The sequence below is a fragment of the Stegostoma tigrinum genome, chromosome 18, assembly GCF_030684315.1.
Source record: "Stegostoma tigrinum isolate sSteTig4 chromosome 18, sSteTig4.hap1, whole genome shotgun sequence".
In the NCBI taxonomy this organism is placed as follows: Eukaryota; Metazoa; Chordata; class Chondrichthyes; order Orectolobiformes; family Stegostomatidae; genus Stegostoma; species Stegostoma tigrinum.
The window spans coordinates 23,523,346-23,550,162 of NC_081371.1; the positions used below are offsets into that span (position 1 = coordinate 23,523,346).

Consider the following 26,817-nt stretch of genomic DNA (forward strand, 5'->3'; position numbering starts at 1 on the left):
GGATATGAATGTGGAGCAATAATGTCACTCAAACATTAATGAATGTTAGAAACCCAGGTAAATGTGGAGAAGAAGGGTTTGAATCCCAACCTGGCAAATGGCGAAATTTCAAATTAGTAAAAATCTGTCCAATGGTAATCATGTCAACATTGTCAATTGTTGTCGAGCCCATCTGGTTCACTAGTGTCCTTTTAGGGAGGAAATCTGACATCCTTGCACAGTTTTGTTTAGGTGTGACTGCAGATATACAGTAATGTGTCTGACTTTTAACTTGGGATTGCCGATAAATGTTGACCTCACCAGCAATGCCCACATCCCATAAACAAGTAGAAACAAACTTTGCCTGCTTGGGTCTGGTTAATCAACAAGTCAGGTGCAGGAATGTTAGGTTGCCAATCCTGCCAGATGTCATGATTAAACCTCTGTCTGAGAGATGATGGTTTGTTTGCATCAGTTTTGGCTGCCTATTCTTAACAAAAGTCAGGCTAAATTCCTCTCTTAGTATCTCCTCTTATAAGCAATAAAATTAAGAGGACCAGTTTCATATTCAACCTTATGTTTCAAGGTGGAAAGCCTCCAGTTACTGAAATTATTTTTTTCCTTTACGGGATGAGGGTGTCTCTGGCCAGGCAGCATTTACTGCCCATCCCTAATTGCCCAGAGGGCAGTTGAGAGTCAACCACATTTCTGTGGGTCTGGAGTCACATGTAGGCCAGACCAAGTAAGGATGGCAGTTTCCTTCCCTAAAGGGCATTAGTGAACCAGACAGGTTTCCCCCTGACAATCAACAGTGGATTCGTGGTCATCATTAGATTCTTAATTCCAAATATTTACTGAATTCAAATTCCACCATCTGCCGTGGCGGGATTCGAACCCAGAATGTTTAATAGTCCAATGATAATACCACTGCCTCCCCATTGAATTGAGTTGAATCACAAACAGATCCTGTTGAAGTGTTCAACAGGTCAGGTACTTTCCAAACTACATCTATTGGAGACTATTTTTCTAATCTAATTTGTTTCATTAAGCACGTTATTTGTAATGTCTTCATCTTTGAAGAGGTCAAATTGCACAATTCAACTCTGTATTATATAGGACAGATACTGTACGATTATTACTGAAAGAGCCAAAGCTTTTGAGTGATAGAAAGGGTGGTGAAAGGGGAAATTCCTGGTAAAGGGGTATGTCACAGCTGTACTGAGGGAGGACACATCAGAGGAATTGGGCAGCAAGGCAACTTGGATAGAAGTCAGGAATAGGAAAGGTGAAATCACAATGCTGGGGGTATACTACAAGCCTCCCAATGGCCAGTGGGAGATAGAGGAGAGACTATGTAGACAGATTTTGGAAAGATGTAAAAATAGCAGCGTTGTTGTTGTGTTGGGTGATTTTAACTTCTCCCTGTATTGAATGGGACTCACTTGGTGCTAGAGGCTTTGAGGGGGCAGAATTAGTAAGGGTATTCAGGAGGGCTTCTTGATACAATATATAAACTGTTGAAACAGGGAAGGGGTTATACTGGTTCAGAGATAGTAGGAACTGCAGATGCTGGAGAATCTGAGATGAGTGTGGAGCTGGATGAACACAGCTGGCTGAGCAGCATCAGAAGAAGGGTCTAGGCCTGAAGCGTCAGCTTGCCTGCTCCTCTGATGCTGCTAGGCCTGCTGTGTTCTTCCAGCTCTACACCTTGTTATATCAGGAGTTATACCTGACCTAGTTTTGGGAAAGCCAACCCAGAAGCGTGAAGTTTCAGTGGGGGAGCACTTTGGGAGCAGTGAGGATAACACTGTGTGTTTTAACATGCTCATGGACAACAGCAGTCTTTGTGTAAAGGTGTTAAATTGGGGGAAGGCGAACTACAACAATATTTGGTAGGGATTGGAGAATTTTGATTGGATGCGGCCTTTTGATCCACATCAGACATGTGGGAATATTTTGAATGGCAGTTGATAAGAGTTCAGGAGCAGCACATTCCTGCGAGAATGAAGGATAGGTACGGCAAGTTACATGAACCTTGGATGATCAGGGATGTTATAGCCTTGGCCGAAAAGGAAAAGGTAGCTTCTGTAAGGTCTAGGAGGTTGGGCTCTGATGAAGCCCTTGAAGTATTTAAGTCGGAAGGAACTTAAACAAGGAAGTAGAACGGCTAAAAGGGGTCATGAGAATTCATTAGCAAACAGGATTAAGGAGAATCCCTAGGTTTCTTATATAAGAAGCAGGAGGGTAGCCTGGGAAAGAGTTGGTCCACTTGAGGACAAAGGAGGGAATCGATGTGAGGAGCCAGAAGACATAAGTAAGTCCTAAATGAATACTTTGTGTCAGTATACAACAAAGGGAAGGAGTTGTTGGAGATGATCTCAGGGAAGAGAATGTCAAGTTTCTAAGCCAAGTTGCTGTTTAAAAGTAAGAGGTGTTGTGCATCTTAAAAGTAAGTCCCTGGGTCCTTGGTATCTATCTCAGAATATTGAGGGAGGCAAGAGAACAAATTGCTGTAGCATTGGCAGACATCTTTGTATCTTCTTTGGCCATAGGTAAAGCCCCAGACGACTGGAGAATAGCCAATGTTGTCCCACTCTTTCAGAAGGGGTAACAGGAATAATTCTGGAAATTACAGGCCTGTGAGTTTCATGTTACTGGTAGGGAAATTATTAGAAAAGATTCTCAGGGACATGATTTATATGCATTTAGAAGCGAATGGATTTATCAGCAATGGACAGCATGGTTTTGCACAGGGGAGTTCATACCTCACTGATTTGATTGAGCTTTTTCAGGATGTGATGAAGTTGATTGAGGGAAAAGCAGTTGATGTCGTCCACATGGATGTCAGTAAAGCCTTTGACAAGGTTCCTCATGGCGGACTGGTACAAAAGGTGAAGTCATGTGGTATCGGGGTAAAATTGATACAGAACTGTCTTGGTCATAGGAGACAGATGGTAGGGGTGGAAGAATGCTTTTTGGAATAGAGGGCTGTGACTAGTCGTGTTCCACAGGGATCACCACTGGGACCTCTGCTGTTTGTGATCTACATGAATGATTTAGAGGGAAATGTTGCTGGTCTAATTAGTAAGTTTGCGGATGATACAAAGATTGATGGAGTTACAGACAGAGAGGAGGATTGTCAGAGGATGCAGCAGGATATAAATCAGTTGAGGCATGGGTCGAAAAATGGCAGACGGAGCTTAATCCGGACAAATGTGAGGTTATGAATTTTAGAAGGGCAAGTACAGGCAGAAATTATACAGGGAATAGCAGAACACTCAGGGTGATATAGAACATAGAAAAGTACAGCACAGTACAGACCCTTCGGCCCACGATGTTGTGCCGTGGAATAATCCTAATCCAAAAGTAAAATAACCTAACCTACATTCCCCTCAATTCACTGCTGTCCATGTGCATGTCCAGCAGTCGCTTAAACGTCACTAATGACTCCGCTTCCACGACTACCACTGGTAAACTATTCCATGCACTCACAACTCTCTGGGTGAAAAACCTCCCTCTGACGTCTCCTCTATACCTTCCTCCTAACACCTTAAAGCTATGACCCCTTGTGGCAGTCAGTCGTGCCCTGGGGAAAAGTCTCTGCCTATTGACTCTATCCATGCCTCTCATTACCTTGTACACCTCGATCAGGTTACCTCTCTTCCTCCTTCTCTCCAGAGAGAAAAGTCCGAGCTCAGTCAACCTCTCCTTGTAAGACAAGCCCTCCAGTCCAGGCAGCATCCTGGTAAACCTCCTTTGCACCCTCTCCAAAGCCTCCACATCTTTCCGATAATAGGGCGACCAGAACTGGACACAATATTCCAAGTGTGGTCTCACCAGGGTTTTGTAGAGCTGCAGCATAACCCCGCGGCTCTAAAACTCGATCCCCCATTAATGAAAGCCAAAACACCATATGCTTTCTTAACAACCTTATCCACCTGTTTGGCAACTTTGAGGGAGCTATGCACTTGAACACCTAGATCCCGCTGCTCCTCCACACTGCTGAGAATCCTGCCTTTAATCCTATAATCAGCATTTAAGTTCAGCCTTCCAAAATGCATCACTTCGCATTTATCCAGATTGAACTCCATCTGCCATTTCTCAGCCCAGCTCTGCATACTGTCAATGTCTCGCTGAAGCCTGTAATAGCCCTCGATACTATCAACAGCACCTCCAACCTTTGTGTCATCAGCAAACATACTAACCCACCCCTCAACCTCCTCATCCAAGTCATTTATAAAAACTACAAAGAGCAGAGGCCCAAGAACAGAGCCCTGCGGGACACCACTCAGCACTGACCTCCGGGCAGAATACTTACCATCTACAACCACTCTCTGCCTCCTGTCAGCCAACCAATTCTGAATCCAGACAGCCAAATCACCCTGTATCCCATACCTCCTGACTTTATGAATGAGCCTGCCGTGGGTATCCTTATCAAATGCCTTGCTGAAGTCCGCACGCAAGAGAGTATGTGTGTGTGTGTGTGTGTGTGTGAGAGCGAGAGAGAGAGAGAGTGTGTGTGTGTGTGTGAGATGGAGTATAATCGGGTCAAATGTGAGGTTTTGGAAGGTCAAGTCCAGGTGGCAATTATACAGTGAATGGCCGAACCCATAGGAGTATTGATATGCAGAGGGATCTGGGTGTGCGGGTCCACAGATCACTGAAACTAGCAGCGTGGGTAGCTGAGGTGTTGAAAAAGGCCTGTTGAATGCTTGTCTTCATTGGAAGGGGCATTGAGTATAAGGATAGACCAGTTATGCTGCAGCTTTATAGAACGTTAGTTCGGCCACACTTGGAATATTACTTAGAGTTAAGGTTTCCAACACAACTAGAAAGATGTGGATGCTTTGGACATACAGAAAAGATTTATCAGGATGTTGTCTGGTGTTGGGGGTTTTAGCTATGAAGAAAGGTTGGATAGACTGTCTTTGTTTTCATTAGAACACAGAAGGTTGAGGGCTGACCAAATAGAAGTTCATAAGATTGTGAATGTCACGGATAGAGTGGAAAGTACAAGACTTTTTCCCAGGGTGAAGGGGTCACTTACTAGGGGACACAGGTTCAAATGCAAGGGTGGGGGAAGTTTAAAAGAGATGTGTGACAGAGGTTTTTCACACAAAGGGTTGTGAGTGCCTGGAACGTGCTGCCAGAGGATGTGATGAAAGCAGACACAATAGCAACATTCCAGAAGTAGCTGGATGAATACATAAACAGGAAGGGAATAGAGAGACATACATCCTGTAAGTGAAGACAGTTTTCGTACGGGCAGGCAAAATGTTTTGGGGTAGGCTTGAAGGACCTCTCTGTGGCCAAAGACGATGCAAAGATGTCTGTCAATGCTCCAACAATTTGTTCTTGTGCTGTATTGTTCTTGTTATTTTGATTTTGCATTCGTCGAGACTAATCCAAGAATACCAAATTTCAAGCAAGTGCAACTATTTCTACTTGACAAGAAAAGGGTGCACATTGATAGGCTAAGGCTCTGTTTTCTCATTATGTGCTGATTGTAAATAATGAGTTACACGAGCAGCATAAATTTCCATTCTCACATCCCCAGGGAAGGTCTTTGACCCTTAAATCCCAGGCAGCTAACTGTTAAATGTATTCATATAGTTTACTCATTCGCTTGTTCTTTTTGAATTTTCTCAGCTTGCAGGGTTAGAAAATGTTCTTTTTCCTCACTGTTGACTCATTAGTGAGTAAGTCTTGCATCAGAACCCCAATATCTCTCAGCCTCTGCAACTTAAAAGATATGCTGGCATATTAATATGTGGCCCTTGTTCTGACCAACGTGTTTGGATGCTTCTGATCTTGGGACAACTGATTGATTGTAACTGAGCTTTTTTGATTCTCCGCCATTAGGAATGAAAGTATTCTGAGCAAGGAAGTTACTCCCTTCATACTAAACAGAATTCATGAGCTCACCAAAGGAATTTCATTGACTACAAGTATCCTTCATATTTTGAATCAATATCCTTCTAGAAGCATGTCTTATACAGGATTTAAATTTCACTCAAATGTTCAAAAATATGAGGACACAAGAATTAAGGAGGACCAGATACACAACTTGAAGATTTGCAAGATTAAGTTCAACCTTAGATGAGCTTTTATGGTCATCTCTGTCAGGTAGTCACCTGGCAGAAACATGGGTGATGTTAGAAACTTACAATAGTTAAAATTCAAATAGATTTGGAAAAAATATCTTATGGATTAGAAGTGAAAGCATAAATCCCCATATACTGGTGCCAACATATTGAATGCATTTTTAGCTTCAGCAGCAACGGTAGAAGTAAGGGGGTTTACTTATTGGAAGCTTTTAACGACAGATATCCATTGTCTGATCTTCACAGTTCTTCAGTAACCAAATACAGGGCTGAGACCTCTTTGTATTAGACTGAATGAGGGCTTGGATTTGGTGAAATAAATGATACAGAGACTCTGGAGTTACATGACTGACTCAAACTGTTTAATCTTTTGTCAGTAAGTACAGAAATGTCAACTTGTATCACTTAATAGGGAAATAATTTGACCATGTGATCAATTTACCTGGATCAGCTGGATCAGCCCCATTTCAGTATTGCTAGCTTCGAATTATATCCCCTCAAAATTCTTTACCCTTTATTGTGCATTAAGAAACTACTAACCAGAATTAGCTTTACAAGTAAAATCTCTATCATTAATATGCAATTTAGAATTGGATTCCGTCATTGTTACGTTGAAATGAGCATAGAGAGAATTTCATCTGCCCATTTATAGGTACGATATGAGTCTAGGTCCTCTTGATAAAGGGAACTGCTATACCTTTTGCATGTTACTTGATCTCAATCAACATTGGAATAGGAGCAATGATAGAAGGATACGCAATGAAGTGGGTACTGTTTTCAGGAAGCCAGTCCCACCATGCACCGTCACCATGGGTTGAATTCATGGGGCCTGAGGAGAGAGTGGGATTTCAAGGAAAACATAGTCTTCAGGTTTTGAGAGGGATTAGAGGTGACATTCTTACAGGGTTTGCCCCAGGGCAGACCTTCACCCTGCTGGCAATTTTAGTGTCTATCCACCGTGTGTATTATAGGAGTTGCCTTGGGGATGGGCCAGCCACCTTATATATTTTATTTCTCTCTCCCCTAATGAAAAATGTCCAACATGTCCAGCAGAGGGTCAGAAAATCCAGCCCCAAATTTCTACTGTTTAGAGGGGAGTCAGTCATACCAGCAAAAAAGTCAAGACATGATGTTTGATTTACTGCCCACTGATTAAAAATTGTGAATATCTTGGACCTTTTCCTTTACACTAAAGAAATGTCGCTACAATTTTCCTGTTAGTGTGAAGGACAAGGTTGGTAGGTGTGGGGAATGCTGGATGATTGGAGAACTTGAGGCTCAGAAAGAGGCATATGTCAGGTATAGACAGCTCAGATTGAGTGGATCCCTAGAGGAATATAAGGGCAGTAGGAATATATTTTACAAGGAAAGTCAGCAGGTCAAAAAGTTGGCATGAGCGAGTTTTGGCAAATGAGGTTAGGAGAATACAAAACAATTCTACAAATATATTAAGGGCAGCAGAGTAACTAGGGAGACAACAGGGTCACTTAAAGATCACCAAGGCCATCCGTGTGGAACTGCAGGAGATGGGGGAGATACTAAACAAGTATTTAATGTGGAGAAAGACATGCAAGCTAGAGAACTTGGGGAAATAAATAATGACATTTTGAAAAGTGTCCATATTGCAGAAGAGGTAGTGCTGGACGCCTTAAAACGCATAATGGTGGATAAATCCCCAAGGCCTGGTCAAGTGTACCCTAGAATTCTGTGTAAAGCTAGGGAAGTGATTGCTGGGCCCTTGCTGAGATATTTGTATCATCAGTAGCCACAGGTGAGCTGCTGGAAGACTGGAAGTTGGTTAATGTGGTGCCAATATTTAAGAAGGGTGGTGAGGGAAAGCCAGGGAACTATAGACCTGTGAACCTGACATCAGAGGTGGGTAAGTTGTTGGAGGGGATCCTGAGGGATAGGATTTACACAAATTTGGAAAGGCAATGACTGATTAGGGATAGTTAACATGGCTTTGTGCACAGGAAATCGTGTCTCACAAATATGGTGGAGTGTTTTGAAGAAGTCACAAAGAAGATTGAATGAAGGCAGAGCAGTAAACATTGTCTGTATGGACTTCAGCAAGGTTCTGCATGATAGACTAGTTAGCAAGGTTAGACCATATGGAATCCAGGAGAAGCCTAGCCAATGGGATAGAAAATTGGCATGAAGGTAGGAGACAGAGGGTGGTGGTGGCTAGTTGTTCTTTTGGACAGGAGGCCTGTGACCAGTGGTGTGCCACAAGGATTTGTGCTGGGTCCACTGCTTTTCATCATTTATGTAAAAGCGCTGGATGTAATTATAGGAAGTATGGTTAGTAATTTTGCAGGTGTTTGCAAACTTAGTGGTGTAGTGGACAGTGGAGAAGATTACCTCAGAGTACAATAGGATCTTGATCTGATGGGTCAGTCGGCTGAAGAGTGTCACATGGAGTATAATTTAGATAAATGTGAGGTGTTACATTTCGGTAAGGCAAATGGGAGCAGGACTTATACACTTAATGGGAAATGTTACTGAACAAAGAGACCTGGGGATGCAGATTCATAGTTCCTTGAAAGTGGAGTTGTGGATTTTTCAGGATGATAAAGAAGGCATTTGGCATGTTTGCCTTCATTGGTCAGTGCTTATAATATAAGAGTTGGGATGTCATGTTGTGGCCATTTGGATATTGGTGAGGCCACCTTTACAATATTGCTTTCACTTCTGCTCTCCCTACTGTGATGTTGTTGAACTTGAAAGGGTTCAGAAAAGATTTACAAGGATGTTGTTGGGATTGAAGGGTTTGAGCTATAGGGAGAGGCTGAATAGGTTGGGGTGTCAGAAGTTTACACAATCATGAGGGGCATGGATAGCATGAATTGCCAAGGTCTTTTCCCCTGGGGCAGTGAAGTACAAAACTAGACGGCATAGTTTTAAGGTGAGAGGGGAAAAATTTAAAAGGGACCTGAGGGGCAATATTTTCATGCAGAGGCTGGTGTGTGTCTAGAATGAGCTGCCGGAGGAAGTGGTCGAGGCAGGTACAATTATAACATTTAAACGTAGGTATATGAATGGGAAGGATTTGGAGACATATGGGCCAATTGTTGGCAAATTGGAATCGATCAGTTTCAGGTATCTAGTTGGCATGGAGAAGTTGGATCAAAGGGTCTCTTTTTATGCTTTGTAACTTTATGATTCTATCTCTTACAGATGCAGTATTTTGCTATTGTGTAGGTCAATGAGGTCAACAGTGTCCTTATGGATTATTGTAAATTTTTTGACAAGATTCCTCATGGAAGCGAAGAGCAAGAAGCAAGTTGGATCCAAACTTCATTAGCTGAGGCATGGAATTTAAGAACAGGAAGGTTATGCTGTAGCTGATAAAAAGAAGAAATGAATTACTTCATATTGTTATATGTAGGTTTGCTCACTGCAATACACAACGGATGTAATTGCATTAGAGAGAGAAAGCAGAGGAGTTTCAAAACAGTGTTGTCAGGATAATATGAATTTCTTTAAGTATATTAAAAAGGAAAAGAATAAGTGAGTGTTAGCTGTTAGAGAGTGAGAATGGTAGATGGAAGAGTAGGTGCAGAAACCTTATTTTTTTAAAAATGAAATAAATGTACAGTTGAATGCTATAACCCACAAGACTACAGATGTAGAGCCTGAGTTTAAGCTGAATTGGCCTTTTTCCTGGCATGCATGTGTGGGTCAAACAGTCTACTTCTGTGCCACAAAATTGTATCAGAAATAATGGGAACTGTAGATGCTGGAGAATCCAAGATAACAAAGTATGAAGCTGGATGGACACAGCAGGCCAAGCAGCATCTTAGTGCTCCTGAGATGCTGCTTGACCTGCTGTGTTCATCCAGCTTCACACTTTGTTATCTACTTCTGTGCCACAATGTTTGAGTTAAGCTGTAATTGAGAGCAGAGATTCTAATAGTTTTATTTTCCCTTCACAGAGTAATTCTTTGTGATCTGCAGACTTCCTGCAAATGCAGTTTGCATTTTGTTGATTAATATAAATTGATGATCTTCATCCGTCTTCCTTTTATTGTCTTGTTGCCTATTCATAAGCATTTATTTTATACAACGTGGCAATTTGCAAGAGCTGGCAGTGAGCCTCCAGTGGAAAGCAGATGGTCAGGTCTGTAAGTGTGGGCTTGTGAGATTATGAACTGCGTTGTGACTTTTGACTTGACTATGGAGTGAGGGGATTTCTCACCACTTCCTTTACCTCCCTGTGGACAGCAACTTAGGTTGAATCATAATAGAACTTTGGAGGATTAGGTTTGGTGAGCCATATTTTTAAATACCAGCATTTGATTCACTTCCAACCCTTAACTCTGAAAAAGATATTGCTCTCATCAAGAACAATGCAAAAGTGGGTAGTCGCATCGCATGTGCCCTCAGCAGGCAGTGTCGTCACAACTACAGTACTCTGTCACAACCATCGAGGTTAAAGCAAAACGCCCGTGCACAGCCGGTAAGTTGTAGTCATACTATGTCATTTTCTCCTAACACAAGGCAATGCTGCGGGAAACATTTGTGGCATCCGTCAGTCTCGAGAGACCATGGATCTGCGCCTGGAGAGTTTTGATTCAGCTCCTGGTGATAGTGCAGCGAATGTTGTGGCTGTACAGGCCCACACGGGAGTGACAGTCTCGGTTGCAGCGACTGCATATGAAGACATTCTCCTCCAGCGTTGCCGTGTTGCTATCTTTCCATCAAGCGCGCTTTTCCTCTGCGGCAAGCCTCAGTTTCTCCTCTCCTCGCTCCAGCCCCCTGCGTAGTTCCCGTCTCCAGCGGGAGTGATCGCTTGCAACGTCTTCCCATCTCTCGACGTCTAGGTCCATTGACTTATGTCCTTTTTGCAGACGTCTTTGAAACGGAGATGAGGTTGTTCTTGTTCTCGTGCTCTCTTGCCGATGGCCACTTCCCCATACAGCACATCTTTCGGGATCCTCCCGTCTGGCATACGATGTACGTGACCCAACCAGTGAAGGCGGCGTTGTTGGAGAAGGGTGAAGAGGCTGGGTACCTGGGCGCAGTGAGGACTTTGGTGTTGGTGACTCAGTCGGCCCACTTGGTATCCAGAATGTGTCTCAGGCTGCGAAGGTGGAAAGCATTGAGACCCCGCTCTTGTATGGAGTGGAGGTTCCAGGTTTTGCTGCCGTAAAGCAATGTGCTGAGGACGCACGCCCTGTAGACTGCAAACTTGGTGTTCGTAGTCAGCTTTTTGTTCTCCCAGACTCTCTCGGTCAGCCTGGCGAATATGGAGGCTGCTCGTCTGATCCGCCTGTTGATCTCGGAGTCCAGGGAGAGGCTGTCTGTGATGGTGGAGCCGAGGTTTGTGAATTCATGAACTACCTCCAGCTGGTAGTTGTTGATGGTGATGAGGAGGGGGGTGCTCAATGCCTTGACCCAGCACGTTGGTCTTTAGGCTAATGGTCAGGCCGAATTCCTGGCAGGCTCTTGAGAGGTTGCCCATATGGTGCTGCAGTTGCTCTTCAGAGTGTGCTGCCAATGCTGCATCGTCTGCAAACAACATGTCTCTAATGAGTACCTCACACACCTTGGATTTTGCCCTCAGCCGGGACAGACTGAACCACCGTCCGTACGATCTGGTGTGGCGGCAGACACCATCAGTTGATGTTCTAAACGCGCGTTTCAGCATGACTGCGAAGAAGATGCCGAACAGGGTGGGGGCGAGCACACAGTCCTGCGCAACACCGCTGCGGATGCTGAAAGCCTCCGAAGAAGAGCTGTCAAATTGAACGATGCCTTTCATATCCGCGTGAAACGATTGGACTATTCTGAGGAGTCTCGGAGGAGAGCCAGTCCTGGCGAGGATTTTGAACAAGCCGTCTCTGCTCACAAGGTCGAATGCCTTCGTGAGGTCGATGAAAGTGACATAGCGTGGTTGTCTTTGCTCTCGGCATTTCTCTTGTAGCTGTGGGCGGGCGAAGATCATGTTGACTGTGGAGCGTTCTGACCTGAATCCACACTGGGATTCAGGGTATACTGTTTTGGCGATTTTCTGTAATCTGTTCAGGACCACGCGGGCAAAGACCTTCCCAACGATGCTCAGCAGCGAGATTCCTCTGTAGTTGTTACAGTCGCTTCCGTCCCCTTTGTTCTTATAGAGGGTGACAATGTTGCACTCTCTCAGGTCTCGCAGCACCATTCTCTCCTCCCAGCACTGGCACACTAGTTCCAACAGGGTGGCTGAGCAGAACTCCCATTGCACACTTGATGACCTCTGGTGGGTGGCCATCCAACCCTGGTGCCTTCCCAGTGGGTAAGCTGTCAGTGGCTCTGCTCAGCTCGTCAGCAGTCGGCAATGCATCCAGCTCCTCCATGACCGGTAGGCATTCCACGATGTCTAACGCATTGTCTGAGATGCCATTTTCCCTGGAGTAGAGTTCGGAGTAAAGCTCCACCCATCTCTCCATCTGCTTGCTTTTGTCTTTGATGATCTCGCCTGTCCTAGATTTTAGTGGAGCTGTCTTGCTCCGGGTTAGACCAATGGCTTTCTTGATCCCCTCATACATTCCACGTATGTTGCCTGTGTCAAATGATAACTGGATGCTTTCGCATAGTTGTAGCCAGTAGTCATTTGCACGGTGCCTGGCTGTTTTCTGTGCGTTGTTTCTTGCTGTCCTCAGCACTTGCAGCATTACCTGGGTAGGTTGGCGTTTGTGTTTCACCAATGCAGTGGGAAACATAATAATATCACAAAAAAACAAGTCACTAGCTTGAAGCACTCAATAGCCATTAAAATTGTCCACATCGTCCTGTTTCATGAGTGATGGAGAAAATATAATTTGTAACACTGAGCCTGCCTCCTCCTGCAGAATGAAGAGGAAGGCAAGAGGCCTTCTTCCCTTTGATATAGTCTGGATCACATGGTACCAGTGTGACCCACCTTTCCTTTTCAAGTGAGCTTTAAGTCAAAAACTTCAGGTTCAAAAACTGTATGAGTGGTTTGTAGATTGTCCTGCAGAGCTCAGGCCAGAAACTGTCATCAGTTGTCATGGAACATACTTCCAGAAAAGGTATGTGCAAGATGAAGAGATTTTTAGTCTAATCTTCTCCCACAGCACTGAAGGAAATGCTTGGAAAGAATCTGTTCTATGTCTTGGATTCATGAAAGGCAAGAATGATGATGTTCTCCAGTAATAGACACAGTGAGCTTCATCAAACATTCTGTGTCAGGAGTACAGCAGAGCCCAGAACGTCCTGTTAAGCTCATTCCAGGAATCTCCACATGTCACTTTATGGAATAATCCATGTTTTCATTTATGGGGAAGGATGTCAAATTGTAAACAGAATCAATCCTGTCTCCACAGAGCCTAAAGAGTAAACTCAACTTATTATTGTCAATGATTACTGTTGGATTCACCTCCTCTGCCCATGCAGAACTGCAGAGATAGAGGCCTAAGAACACATCATGTCCCAGCTCTCTCAACTCCAACAGGGAGATCAAACGAAGATTAATCCTCCTATAGATTTCCAAAGTATCAAGTCATAAAACCCCTATATATTAAACATTTATTTATGCACAAGGGTTGTCCATTGGTAAATCAGGTAATTGTCAAAATATTACGTTGCAAAATTAGATGCCACTTACAGAAAAGCACTAAAAAAATGCACTGGCCACGATGATGGTATTGCCAAAGAGAGTACATGTTGATTGTAATCCCTTTGAAAAGATAGCTTGTGTGACTTTGTAATTGACCATTGTAAAAATAACATAATTAGAAGCTTATTAAGACATGAAATTATTTTGGATCCAAAGAAGCAGTTTAATCTTCTGACTTTGAATATTTGAATTCCTTTACATATGCTGTGGACCAGTAATATATTTCCTTTTCTCATTTTGCCGATGATGTGAGACAGAAAAACTGCCCAATCTGATTAATTAAGTAAGCGCTTGTGGCGGATAGGAGACTAGATGTTTTTGCTGTTTTACAGAGAAAATTTTTTAAAATCTCTAAAATGCTGAGTTTTTCAAATGGCCTGTAGTGCCGGGATGATGCTGTTTACTGTCACTCTGACAACAAATTTAACATTAAATAAAATGTCAAAAACAACGGAAGAGAAAATGCCACTCTTCTTAAACTGAAACTTGACAACAATTGTTCTTATAGAGTACTTTTATATGTGATTGTGTATCTCCCTAATTGCCTGTTCCTCTTTTTTCATGTGCATCCGCAGGTTGTAATTGGTGGCTGCAATGTTGATTTCATTGCAAAGGCAAAAGGAGGTGATCTGGTGGTACGTGATCACAGCATATTTTGTTTCTTTACTTGTCGTTCATTCTCTCCTGTCCATCATGGTATCATATACACCCAGCTTTTTTTTTCCGTGTTTCCCCACCCCTCATCCCCTATATTGTAGAAGGTCACAGATCAGAAGCATTAACTCTGTTTCTGTTTTCAGTGATTCTATCTGACATATTGAGTATTTTCTGCTTTGGTTCCTGGTTTTCGTAATTTCACCGCTATCTCTTTGTAACTTTGTAAATAAAAAGGGATAGGGAGTTAGGTGGACCAATTGACTTGTTTGAAGTGAGTATTGAAGGAATCTGGCACTGTCAGAAATGTCAACCTTTGGAGGAACCTTTAAACTGAACCATCTGAAAAGAAAAGACCACACGGTACTATGAGTAAGAGCAGGATATTTCTTTCCACTATTAGTTAATCTCTAGTCCTCAGCCAACCTTCTGCCCACTGCTCCTAGCTCTTTCACAAAGCAAAACACCTCTCTGCATCTATACTGTCAAGCCAGCTAAGAAACTTGTGTATCTCAACGGGTCACTTCTCCTCCTCCTAAACTCCAGTGAGTAAAAGCCCAACCTTCTAAAGCTCTCCTTGTAAGGAAATGGTTAAATGCCCGGATAAACCTTCTCTGGACTGCCTGCAATGCTATTACATACACCCTCCTTAAGGGGACCAAAACTGTTTGCAGCATTCCAGCTGTAGCATGATGAGTGCCTTGAGCAGGTCCGGTAGTATCTCACGGTTTTCACATTCCATTCCCTTTGAGATAAAAGCCAACATCTAATTTGCCTTCCTAACACGTGCTGAACTTGGATGCTAACTTTTTGTAATTAACTCACTCTGACCTGCCGTCTTATCCATTTAAATAAGATTCAGTTCCACTATTCTTGCTGCCAAAATGCACAACTTCACATTTTCCTACATTATATTCTATCTGCCAAGTTTTTCCCACTCACTTAACTTGTCTGTATCCCTCTGTAGACTCTTGTTCTGTTATTCTCACAACTTGTCTTCCACTTATTTTGTGTCATCTCCAAACTTGGTGATAATACATTCACTTTTGTCATCCAAATCATTTATTTTCTCTATAAATAATTGTGGCCCCTGCACTGTTTCCTGTGACACTCCACTGGTTAAGGGTGCCATCCTGAAAATGCCCCACTTTATTCCAACTGTCTTTAATTTATTAGCCAATCCTCTGTACATATGAATATACTATCCCGACACCATTGAGTCTCAGCTTATTAAGTCGACCTGATGTGTGGTACCTTACCCAATACCTCTTGGAAATCATGAATTGTATATTACATCCACTGCCTCCACTCTATCTACCCTGCTCATTACCTCCTTAAAGACTGTAGTAAATTTGTCAGCAAGGGCTTGTCGTTAATGTCAGGCAACAGAGCCACCAAGTAGCCAGGGTGATTAAAACAGCGCTTGAATCCACACAACTACAGTAAATTTTGGAGAAGGCACCAGTGGTTCTGACATAGAGTGTTCTTTTTTGAATAGAAATCCATATTCAAAATCAAAAGAGTTACTGAGAATCATTGCTCAGCAAGTAAAAACTTTCTGCATTCCAAACTGTGTTTCTCTGTAGGGCCCAGTGCTATTAGTGGAGGACATGAGATGAGATGGTCAGTCTCAATTCTTATATGCCTTTTAAAATGCAGTTCCTTCATTGTTACAAATACAAGTGCCTCTGAATAAAGTGCTGTTTTAATCACTCTGGCCACATGGTGACCCTGTTGCCTGACAAGGACGATATGGTCACGCTGATGAGTAAGTGACAACCAGCAGGAATGCAAATTTAATTTTGTTTCAGCATGGAGCAAAAACTCATTCTAAATGTCGTCACTGGTTCCAGGGCCTACAATAGATAAGAAATTGAGAGCACAGACATCTCAGGGAACTACTAAACTACCAACATAAGGAAGAGTCAGGGATGGCAGAAAAATCAAGAATCGGATGAAAATACAGAAATTTGTGGGCCAGTTAGAGAGAGGCTCATTCAGATTTTCAGCTGGGAGGTGGAGTGAATGTAGGCTTACTCAGTATTCGGAATGAGGGAGGGGGCAAGTGCGGGATCACTGTTCGGACTGAGGGAGGGGGAGAGTGCAGGCTCACCGTTCGGACTGAGGGGGGGGTGAGTGCGGGCTCACCGTTCGGACTGAGGGAGGGGGTGAGTGCGGGCTCACTGTTTGGACTGAGGGAGGGGCTGAGTGCGGGCTCACTGTTCGGACTGAGGGACAGGGTGAGTGCGGGCACACTGTTCGGACTGAGGGAGGGGGTGACTGGAGGCTCACTGTTCGGACTGAGGGAGGGGGTGAGTGCAGACTCATTGTTTGGACTGAGGGAGGGGGTGAGTGCGGGCACACTGTTCGGACTGAGGGAGGGGGTGAGTGCAGACTCATTGTTTGGACTGAGGGAGGGGGTGAGTGCGGACTCACTGTTCGGACTGAGGAAGGGGGTGAGTGCAGACTCACTGTTCGGACTGTGGGAGGGGGCAAATGTGGGCTCACTGTTGAGACTGAGGGATGGGGCGAGTGCGGGCTCACTGTTCGGACTGAGGCAGGGGGCAAATGCGGGCTCACTGTTGGGACTGAGGGAGGGGGCGAGTGCAGACTCACTGTTCAGACTGAGGGAGGGGGTGATTGCGGGCCCACTGTTCAGACTGAGGGAGTGGGTGAGTGCGGGCTCACTGTTCGGACTGAGGGAGGGTGTGACTGTGGCCTCACTGTTCAGACTGTGGGAGGGGGTGAGTGCGGACTCACTGTTGGGACAGAGGGACGGGTTGAGTGCGGGCTCACTGTTCGGACTGAGGGAGGGGTTGAGTGCGGGCTCACTGTTCGGACTGAGGGAGGGGGTGAGTGCGGACTCACTGTTCGGACAGAGGGACAGGTTGAGTGCGGGCTCACTGTACGGACTGAGGGAGGAGGTGAGTGCGGGCTCACTGTTTGGACTGAAGGAAGGGGTGAGTTCGGGCCCACTGTTCGGACTGAGTGAGGGGGTGAGTGCAGACTCACTGTTTGAATTGAGGGAGGGGGCAAATGCGAGATTCCTGTTCAAACTGAGGGTGGGGGCAAATGCGGGCTCACTGTTCGAACTGAGGGAGGGGGTGAGTGCAGACTCACTGTTCGGACTGAGGGAGGGGGCATATGCGGGCTCACTGTTCCGACTGAGGGAGGGGGTGAGTGCTGGCTTACTGTTCGGACTGAGGGAGGGGTGAGTGCAGACTCACTGTTCGGACTAAGGGAGGGGGAAAATGCGGGCTCACTGTTTGGACTGAGGAAGGGGGTGAGTGCAGACTCACTGTTCGAACTGAGGGAGGGGGCAATTGCAGGCTCACTGTTCGGACTGAGGTAGAGGGTGAGTGCAGGCTCACTGTTCGGACTGAGGGAGGGGGTGACTGTGGCCTCACTGTTCAGACTGTGGGAGGGGGTGAGTGCGGACTCACTGTTGGGACAGAGGGAGGGGGTGAGTGCGGACTCACTGTTCAGACAGAGGGCCAGGTTGAGTGCGGGCTCACTGTTCGGACTGAGGGAGTGGGTGAGTGCGGGCTCACTGTACGGACTGAGGGAGGGTGCGAATGCGGGCTCACTGTTCAGACTGAGGGAGGGGGCAAATGCGGGCTCACTCTTCAGACTGAGGGAGCGGGGGAGTGCGGGCTCACTTCGGACTGAGGGAGGGAGCGAGTGCGGACTCACTGTTCGGACTGAAGGAGGGGGTGAGTTCAGGCTCACTGTTCGGACTGAGGGAGGAGGTGAGTGCAGACTCTCTGTTCGGACTGAGGGAGGGGACAAGTGCAGACTCACTGTTCGGACTGAGGGAGGGGGTGAGTGCAGACTCTCTGTTCGGACTGAGGGAGGAGGTGAGTGTGGGCTCACTGTTCGGACTGAAGGAGGGGGTGAGTTCAGGCTCACTGTTCGGACTGAGGGAGGAGGTGAGTGTGGGCTCACTGTTCGGACTGAGGGAGGGGGTGAGTGCAGACTCTCTCTTCGGACTGAGGGAGGGGACAAGTGCAGACTCACTGTTCGGACTGAGGGAGGGGGTGAGTGCAGACTCTCTGTTCGGACTGAGGGAGGGGACGAGTGCAGGCTCACTGTTCGGACTGAGGGAGAGAATGAGTGCAGACTCACTGTTCGGACTGAGGGAGGGGGTGAGTGCGGGCTCACTGTTCGGGACTGAGGGAGGGGGCGAGTGCAGGCTCACTGTTCCAACCGAGGAAGGGGGCGAGTGCAGACTCACTGTTCGGTCTGAGGGAGGGGGCAAATGCGGGCTCACTGTTTGGTCTGAGGGAGTGGTTGTATGCAGGCTCACTGTTCGGACTGAGGGAGGGGGTGAGTGCCGGCTCACTGTTCGGACTGAGGGAGGGGGTGAGTGCAGGCTCACTTTTCGGACTGAGGGAGGGGGCGAATGCAGGCTCACTCAGTATCTCTCAGTTAAGTCCTGAAAATGTGGTACCTGAATGTGCTGGCGCCCCGAGGTAGGTAAGAAAGTACGATGTGAAAAGGACATAACAAAAGGAATTTTTTGACAGACGAATTAAGGGAATCGGGAAAATATTGTCAGATCTGGTGCAATGTGGGTAAGGCTAAGTAGAGTAGGTGACTTTCGCAGGAAGAATTTTTTCATAAAAACAGAATATGACTTAAGTGGAAAGTAGCTGCAGAATCAAATGAGGCACAAAATGTTTATACGCAGTACATCAAGAAATTAAGGTGAACGGAATGCTCTCCCTTAAAGCAAGAGGAATTGTTTATAAAGAATGTTGTACTTTGGTGATGCAGGACATTTGTGGGACCACATCTTGAATACTGTGTGCAGTTTTGGTCACTTTATTCGAGGAAGACATAAATATTTCCAAGGTGGTTCTGAGCAGGTTTATTGAATTAATACTTGGAATGAGTAGATTGTCTTATTAGCAATGTTGGACTGATTGGGTGTGGTTCCTGTGGAGTTTCGAAGAATTGAGGGGATGACTTTATTGAAGCGTATAAGATCCTGAATGACAAGTTGGATGTGGAAACATGTCTCCTTTTGTGGATAAGTCCTGAATTAGAGAGCTCTGTTTCAAATCTAGGGGTTGCCCTTTTAGGTAAGCAACAGGGAGAATGTTTGGTTTTTTTTCTGAGGTTTGTGTGACTTTGTGCCCCAGAAGGCATTTGAGGCAATGTCCTGAAAAATTTTACGACACTGGCAGTTTTGTGTTCAGTAAAGGAATCGAAGATTATTGACAGCCGATGAAAATGTACAATTTGAAACACTAACAGATCAGCAATTATGTTATTGAGTGGCAGAGCTGGTTTAAGGGGCTGAATGGTCTACTGAACTCCTTATTCACATGTTTGTAATTGTAAAGTTGGGCTCCATCATATCCGTACTTTCCTCACAGTTGAGATTGTTACCGCTAAACCATATCTGACACTTAAATAAAATGTGTAGACTTTGATGTGACATCTACTATTTCACAACAATCTGCTTGTTGTTTCTTTATTGTAGTTCACTGGATCCACAAACCGTGGTACTGTACGCCAGTCAATAGGGGGAGTTGGCAGAAACCTTGCAGGTACACTTTTCTCATCTCTTGATCCTTTTATATTGAATGATGAAGGAATAATTGACAGCAAAAAATGCAGCAATCTACAGGACATCATTTCTTTATGCCCCTGTGGTAATGTTAAAAGAGACATTACCTCCTTATACCGCTATTGGATGACATTGTCCATCAGATGCTGTTGCGAATAAAGTGAACACAGGTCACCTGCTTTTGAGGTTCTGGAGGAATATTGAGTAGGACATTAGAAAATAATGCTTTTACAGAATCACAGAATTAATATAGCACAGAGGGAAGTCTTTTAGCCTGTATTTGCTGACTTTCCATTGGACTAATTTCCCTAATGCTACTCGAGTGTCTTCTCATTGTCTCTGCACATTCTGATTCTTCAGATAACAATCCAGTGTCCAGTTGGATATCTTGATTTATCCTGCCTCCACTATATTCTCAGGCAGTACAATTCAAGTCATAACCACTCTCTGCATGCAAATGTTTTTTCCACATTTTGCCTTTACTTCTGGTTCTTGATCCTTCCATCAATGAGAATATTTCTCCTTGTTTACTCTGACTAGACCTTTCATAGTTTTGAAGACTTCCATCGAATATCCTCTCAAACATCTCTCTTTCAAGGAACATCACCCTAACCTCTCCAATCTAGCAATGTAACAGTAATTCTTCCTGTGAATCTCTTCTGTACTACTAATGCCGTCTTACCTTTCCTACGGTCTGATGCTCAAAACTGACACAAGAATCTATTGAGGCTGAACCGATGTTCTGTACAATGTTATGGTCAGATGAAGTGTAGTAGACTTACTTTCTCATTCCTTGCTTTCATTACTTTTTGCCAACACAACAATGCTTTTAAAAAGGATATGCTCGCCAATTTAGTTGATGATTAACTGTTTACAAGCTGTAACCATGAATCTCAGGCATTCAAGTTTTCTTTAAGGTTTTAACAAAGGCAGTTGTATTTATTATACTTAACACAATTTAAATTTTAAAAAAATTTAACTGCATTGACTTTCTCAGACACATGCATTTAAGGGTACATAACATGCACACGCAAACATATATTGCAAGTTGGAAGAATAGATTAAGCAATATTTTAAAGTCCAGTAAAAGCTGATAGTTTATGATGCATCAATATATACCAGTGCTATATGTTTGTATGCATTTTGCTTGATGACTTGGATGGTTTCAGGCTGAGCTTGATCTTCAACCCAGATTTGGCATCAAGATGATTTATGTGTTGATGGATGATTTATCTTTTCTGTTGGAAATAACAACTGGAAGGTTGAAACTTCAGTGTACAGTTTCTCAGATGATAGGCACGGATCTTGTCTATAGGAACAATACAGAGAAAGAAACAGTGCCTCAAGTTCACGGCCCTACTTCTTCGGCATCTCTTCTGCTCTGTCCTGTGACCTGGAGGAAAGCAATTTCTTAAAAACAAAAGAGGATTAGTTGATTCATGATATGGTCCCTTCTTGCACTTTACCACTTATAAGAAGATAGTCACTGCTAGTTGATTGTACATCCATGGTATACATGATTTGGATTATGACTGGATGAGTTCCTTCATTGGCTGAAGTTCATCGTTTGAAATGATTGGATCTAATGCTCAACCTGTACTCAGTTGAATACACGTGTTTTTTTTGGATGGTTCTGTCAATAAGTCGGGATTGCTCATTTACACTTCTGCAAGATGATTATATCTGAATTTTTTGGACAGTTCTCTCCAGCTTACTGACTGAAGTTTGTGAGATACAGCAATGCAAATGTCTAGTCATCTTAGAAGCTGTTAATTCTATTTACTCTATGTTATTTCACCCTTTTAAAGCTCAACCAGTGGTTTTCAGTTCAGTTAGTACATAGACACTTCAGTTTAGGTCTTTTTATTTTTTGGGGCATGTGGATGAAGGATACTCAACCATTAGAGCAACGCTGCACACTTTTTCAGTCCCCTTCACTGTTATGCCTGAAAAGTCTACATCCAGTTATATGGAGCTGTTATTCTTGCCCCTCATTAAGCCACATTTCAGTTTTGCACTCTGAATTTGCCCTCAGGTTCCTATCCCCTGAGTTTAAAACTTGTGAGGATGTTTGTTCCAGTCCTGTTCAGGTGTACACTTTATGGCTCATACAGGACTTGCCTTCAGCCCAACCCCCCCCAACCCAACGATTTCACTTTTGTCCTACTGTATACCTCTACACTCAACATGATCTTTATACTCACCATTTTACCATCACAACCTGAGCCATCCACTATGGGGCTGTGAAAGAATGTTGGTCCTTCCGATTTCTGTCATTTCATAGAAGAACCATAGAATCCCCACTGTGTGGAAGCAGGCCATTTGGCTAATCGAGTCTACACTGACCCTCTGAACAGCACCCCACCCAGACCTAACCCCCTCCCCTAACCCTGTAACCCTTCATTTCCCTTGGCTAATCCAACTAGCCTACATATCCCTGGGCACTGTGAGCAATTTAGCATGGCTGTGCACATCTTTGGACAATGGGAGGAAACCAGAGAACCTGGTGGAAACCCACACAGACACAGGGAGAATGTGCAAACTCCACACAAATAGACGCCCAAGGTTGAAACTAAGTCTGGGTCCCTGGTGCTGTGGTGTATCAGTGCTGACCACTGAACCACCATCCTGATGGAATTCCCTGCCTCTGCCCCACATCTTTTTGTGGCATTGCCACTGAGATCAGGTTATCATGGTTTGAGTATTTCCATTGTGAACTCACGTTTTACCTCTCGGTTGCCTATTTTGAAGGGTTTCAATGCAGCCGGCACTTACTGGCCTCACCACAGAAATACAGGAAATCTGAATGACTGAGTTCAGTTCATGACTGCCTTTTCTATTGATTTGTTATCAGCTACATTGAGATTGATAAATGGCATGGACTGTTTGGTAGGGTTGGCAGGTCTGGCAGTTTGATTGGTTCATTAATGTGTGCCACTTGCAATACAAGAAAAATAGTATAATGGAAGTGTTTTACAATTTTTTTCTATAAAATAAATGTGTGCTTATCTTAACTTTAATAATAGTAGTAATGCCTTCTGATTGGGATTATTTAATGCTGGTGAGTCAGGAATCACAAATGAAATATTCTCTCTGTTAGTTTCATTGTTTATACTTCTCTTTCTCTCAGACAGAAGAATTTTACATTCATTGCAGTTTTAATCCTCGAGGACAGTTTGTAAACATTTAAGGGAAACACCAGATTAGTAATGAAAGACTGCCATCCAGTACATTTACTGCTTGATCAGATCCTTTCAAGTGATTTTGTAGATCCAGAAAATGACCTGTTTCATCTATCAATTTTGCCACAGGTTGGGTAAAGAGAGAGCTAATTGCGCAGTTACTATTGTCTGTATTACTTCGTCTGTTTCAGACTGTCTCAGTCGCTTGGGGTTGAATCCACTGTTCATCTCCGCCATTGGAAAGGATACCAGTGGAGAAGCAGTTCTTCGTTTTTGCAGTCATATGGTAGGCCTTCATGTGTTAGCTCAGAGCAGGAATTCATTTCTAAATGTAACTTAATATATATATTACTGACCTAGGATGCTTTCCAAAGCATTTTTTAAAAATGTATCAACACCTTCCCTTTCCTGAGGAACAAGCATGCTTTAGTAAGGAAAACCTCCCTGGGGATTCTGTTCTGAAACTCTCCACTAGATGGAATGTATGCACAGGCAGGTGGGGTTTGAATTCTAGCTTTTTGTTAGTAGGAGGATGTCAAACCCCTCTGATAATTAAAACCAAAATTAAACAGCACTTCTCACGTAAGTTTTAATTAAAGATCTAGGACAATAATCCTGATGTCTGTTTAAGTCTGCTGGGAACTTTCATACCCCAAATCTGCTGAAATCTACGCAAATCCATTCAGATCCTGTAAACAAACAAGCCAGGCCCCAGACTCGAGCCCCCAGTCTGTTACAGTGGGGATGGCTAAATGAAATGAACTCCTCATAGTCACTCTACAATCAACAAGTAACAATTTATTTATGTAACTCTAATGGTGAACAAATTAACAGACCAAGTAGCAAAGCAAACAATTACCTCATAACTACTAACTAATTCCAAACAGAACAAAATTCTAACGGCATGCTTATCCAATAAATACAAGTCCAACCTAGATAAACCAAAGTAATAAGAAAAATAACACAAAACTCAGACTTGCAAAACTAGAGTTGGTATGTGTCTTCACAATGTTCTGTTCCTTTTTTGCCTTTCTTCAGTCAGGAATTCTTACTTTGTCCAATCCTCGTGTCAGGAATATTAGCTAAGATTACGATTGCACCTCATAGATGGTGCTTAATCAGAGAGCTTTAAGATTTCTGTCAGAACCAGAGTTTTAATCTTCCAATGGTAGTTTGCCCTCAAACTGATTTTCAAAAGCCGTCTTCTGATATACCCTTGATGACCTGTCAATTTTCTTATAATAGGATTGATTCTAAGTTGTCAACATCATCAGATTTAAATTTGATTGGGTTTTAGTATCTAGGGCATGGTTTAAATTTATTCACTGATATTCAAGCTATCAATGAATATCAGGTTGCCTTAACATCAAAACAAGCCTCGGTTACCAACTACATGTCAAATTGATACATATGTTTCAATTTAAGAACTGTCTACACATCTGCAGCTGCTTGCAGACATTCTATCTCCAACTTGGAAAAACACATCACCTCTTAAAGGGACCACACACTCTCCCCCACCACCCGCATCATTTTTAGAAATAAATTCTAACATCCTGCCTTTTAATTCACATGTACTGTACCCAACTTCGCAACACTTTACGTATGCTGAGAAGAACCAGGCATTAGCTTGAAATTTCTTCACGTCAGCATGGGTAGAACGAAATGTGGGAGAGGTGCTGACCTGAAACTACATCCTCATGCTCCTACAAACTTAGTATGCATTCCTCCCATTTCATGGCCTTACTGGAAGCTCTTAGGGGCATGTCAGCCTTTGGCTGTAATGTCTTATTACTAACTGACATCTAGGTCAATTTCGTCCAGCTGGGAAGAACTGCCCTGTGATTAATAGCTTTTGCTCTGAATCAAGGAAGATCCAAGATACCACAGTCCATTCCTGTGTGTTTATTACAGTCAGCCCCACAAGCTTGCTCAACTCTTCAGTAAGCTCATAGGTCTTCTGATTGTAGCCTTACCTCCTCTTTCCCACCTGCTCCATTGTAACCTCTTAGTTCCTGTCAGTCAAAAGTCTGCTCAACTTTAATTACACTCAAGCCTCTACTGTTCACTGGGGAAGAGAATTCTAAAGACTAACAATCCTCAGAGATGAAATTCCTCATCAGCTCTGATTTAAAGTGAAGAACCCTTATTTTGGAATTCTGCTGTCTGGTTCTAAAGGACCCCTTGAAGGGGAACATCCTCTCAGCACCACACCTTGTCAACCCCCGTCAAAATTCTGTATTTTTCAATACGATCACCTCTCATTTTTCTAAGCTATGATGAGAATAAGTTGTAGACTCATAGAATTATACCGCACATGAATAGACCCTTTGGTCCAAATTGTCTGTGCCGACCAGATATCCTAAACTGATCTAGTCCCATTTCTTAGCATCTGGCCCATATCTCTCTTAAACCCTTAATTGTCATTTACCCATTCATATGCCTTGTTAAATGTTGTAATTATACCAGCCTCCATCATCTCCTCTGGTAGCTCGTTCCATACATGCACCACCCTCTGCATGAAAAAGTTGCCCCTTAGATCCCTTTTAAATCTTTCCTCTCTCATCTTAAACCTATATCCTATAGTTTTGGACTCCACTACTGTAGGGAAATACCTTGACTATTCACCACATCCATGCCCTTTTGTAAGGTTCTGGGAAGATGGGTTTGTATCTTACTATGGAGATGACACAAAAATAAGTGGAGGGACGGGTAGTATTGAGGAGGCAGGGAGGCTACAGAATGACTTAGACAAGTTAGAAGAAAGGGCAAAGAATTAGCAGTTGGAATATAATGTGGGAAGGTGAGATCAAGCACTATGGTAGGAAGAATGGACTATTTTATAAATGGGGAGAAAATTCAGAAATCTGAAGTGCAAAGGGACTAGTCCAGGATTCTGTTAGGGTAAACTTGCAGGTGGAGTCGATAGTTAGGAAGGCAAATTGATCTTTAACTCGTCATTGTCTACAGGAATAGTGCCAGACGACTGGAGGATAGCAAATGTGGTTCCCCTGTTCAAGAAGGGGAGTAGAGACAACCCTGGTAATTATAGACCAGTGAGCCTTACCTCAGTTGTTGGTAAAGTGTTGGAAAAGATTGTAAGACATTGGATTTATAATCACCTAGAAAAGAATAAATTGATTAGGGATAGTCAGCACGGTTTTGTGAAGGGAAGGTCGTGCCTCACAAACCTTATTGAGTTCTTTGAGAAGGTGACCAAACAGGTAGATGAGAGTAAACCGGTTGATGTGGTGTATATGGATTTCAGCAAGGCATTCGATAAGGTTCCCCACAATAGGCTATTGTACAAAATGCAGAGGAATGGAATTGTGGGAGATATAGCAGTTTGGATCAGAAATTGGCTTGCTGACAGAAGACAGAGGGTGGTAGTTGATGGGAAATGTTCATCCTGGAGACCAGTTACTAGTGTGTACCGCAAGGGTCGGTGTTGGGTCCACTGCTGTTTGTCATTTTTATAAATGACCTGGATGAGGGCATAGAAGGATGGGTTAGTAAATTTGCAGACGACACTAAGGTTGGTGGAGTTGTGGATAGTGACAAAGGATTCTGTAGGTTACAGAGAGACATAGATAAGCTGCAGAGTTGGGCTGAGAGGTGGCAAATACAGTTTAATGCAGACAAGTGTGAGGTGATGCACTTTGGTAGGAGTAACCAGAATGCAAAGTACTGGGCTAATGGTAAGATTCT

General features: G+C 43.7%; 1 protein-coding gene across 1 annotated transcript in view; it reads left to right on the forward strand.

Moving 5' to 3' along the window:
- zgc:136858 (uncharacterized protein LOC678543 homolog) overlaps positions 1 to 26,817 on the forward strand; it is an 88,460-nt gene that overhangs the window by 27,557 nt on the left and 34,086 nt on the right. Inside the window, 5 exon segments of the mRNA XM_059652239.1 lie at positions 5,842 to 5,927; positions 10,412 to 10,542; positions 14,277 to 14,336; positions 19,844 to 19,910; positions 23,304 to 23,398. Of these exon segments, the coding sequence (XP_059508222.1) occupies positions 5,842 to 5,927; positions 10,412 to 10,542; positions 14,277 to 14,336; positions 19,844 to 19,910; positions 23,304 to 23,398 (439 nt within the window).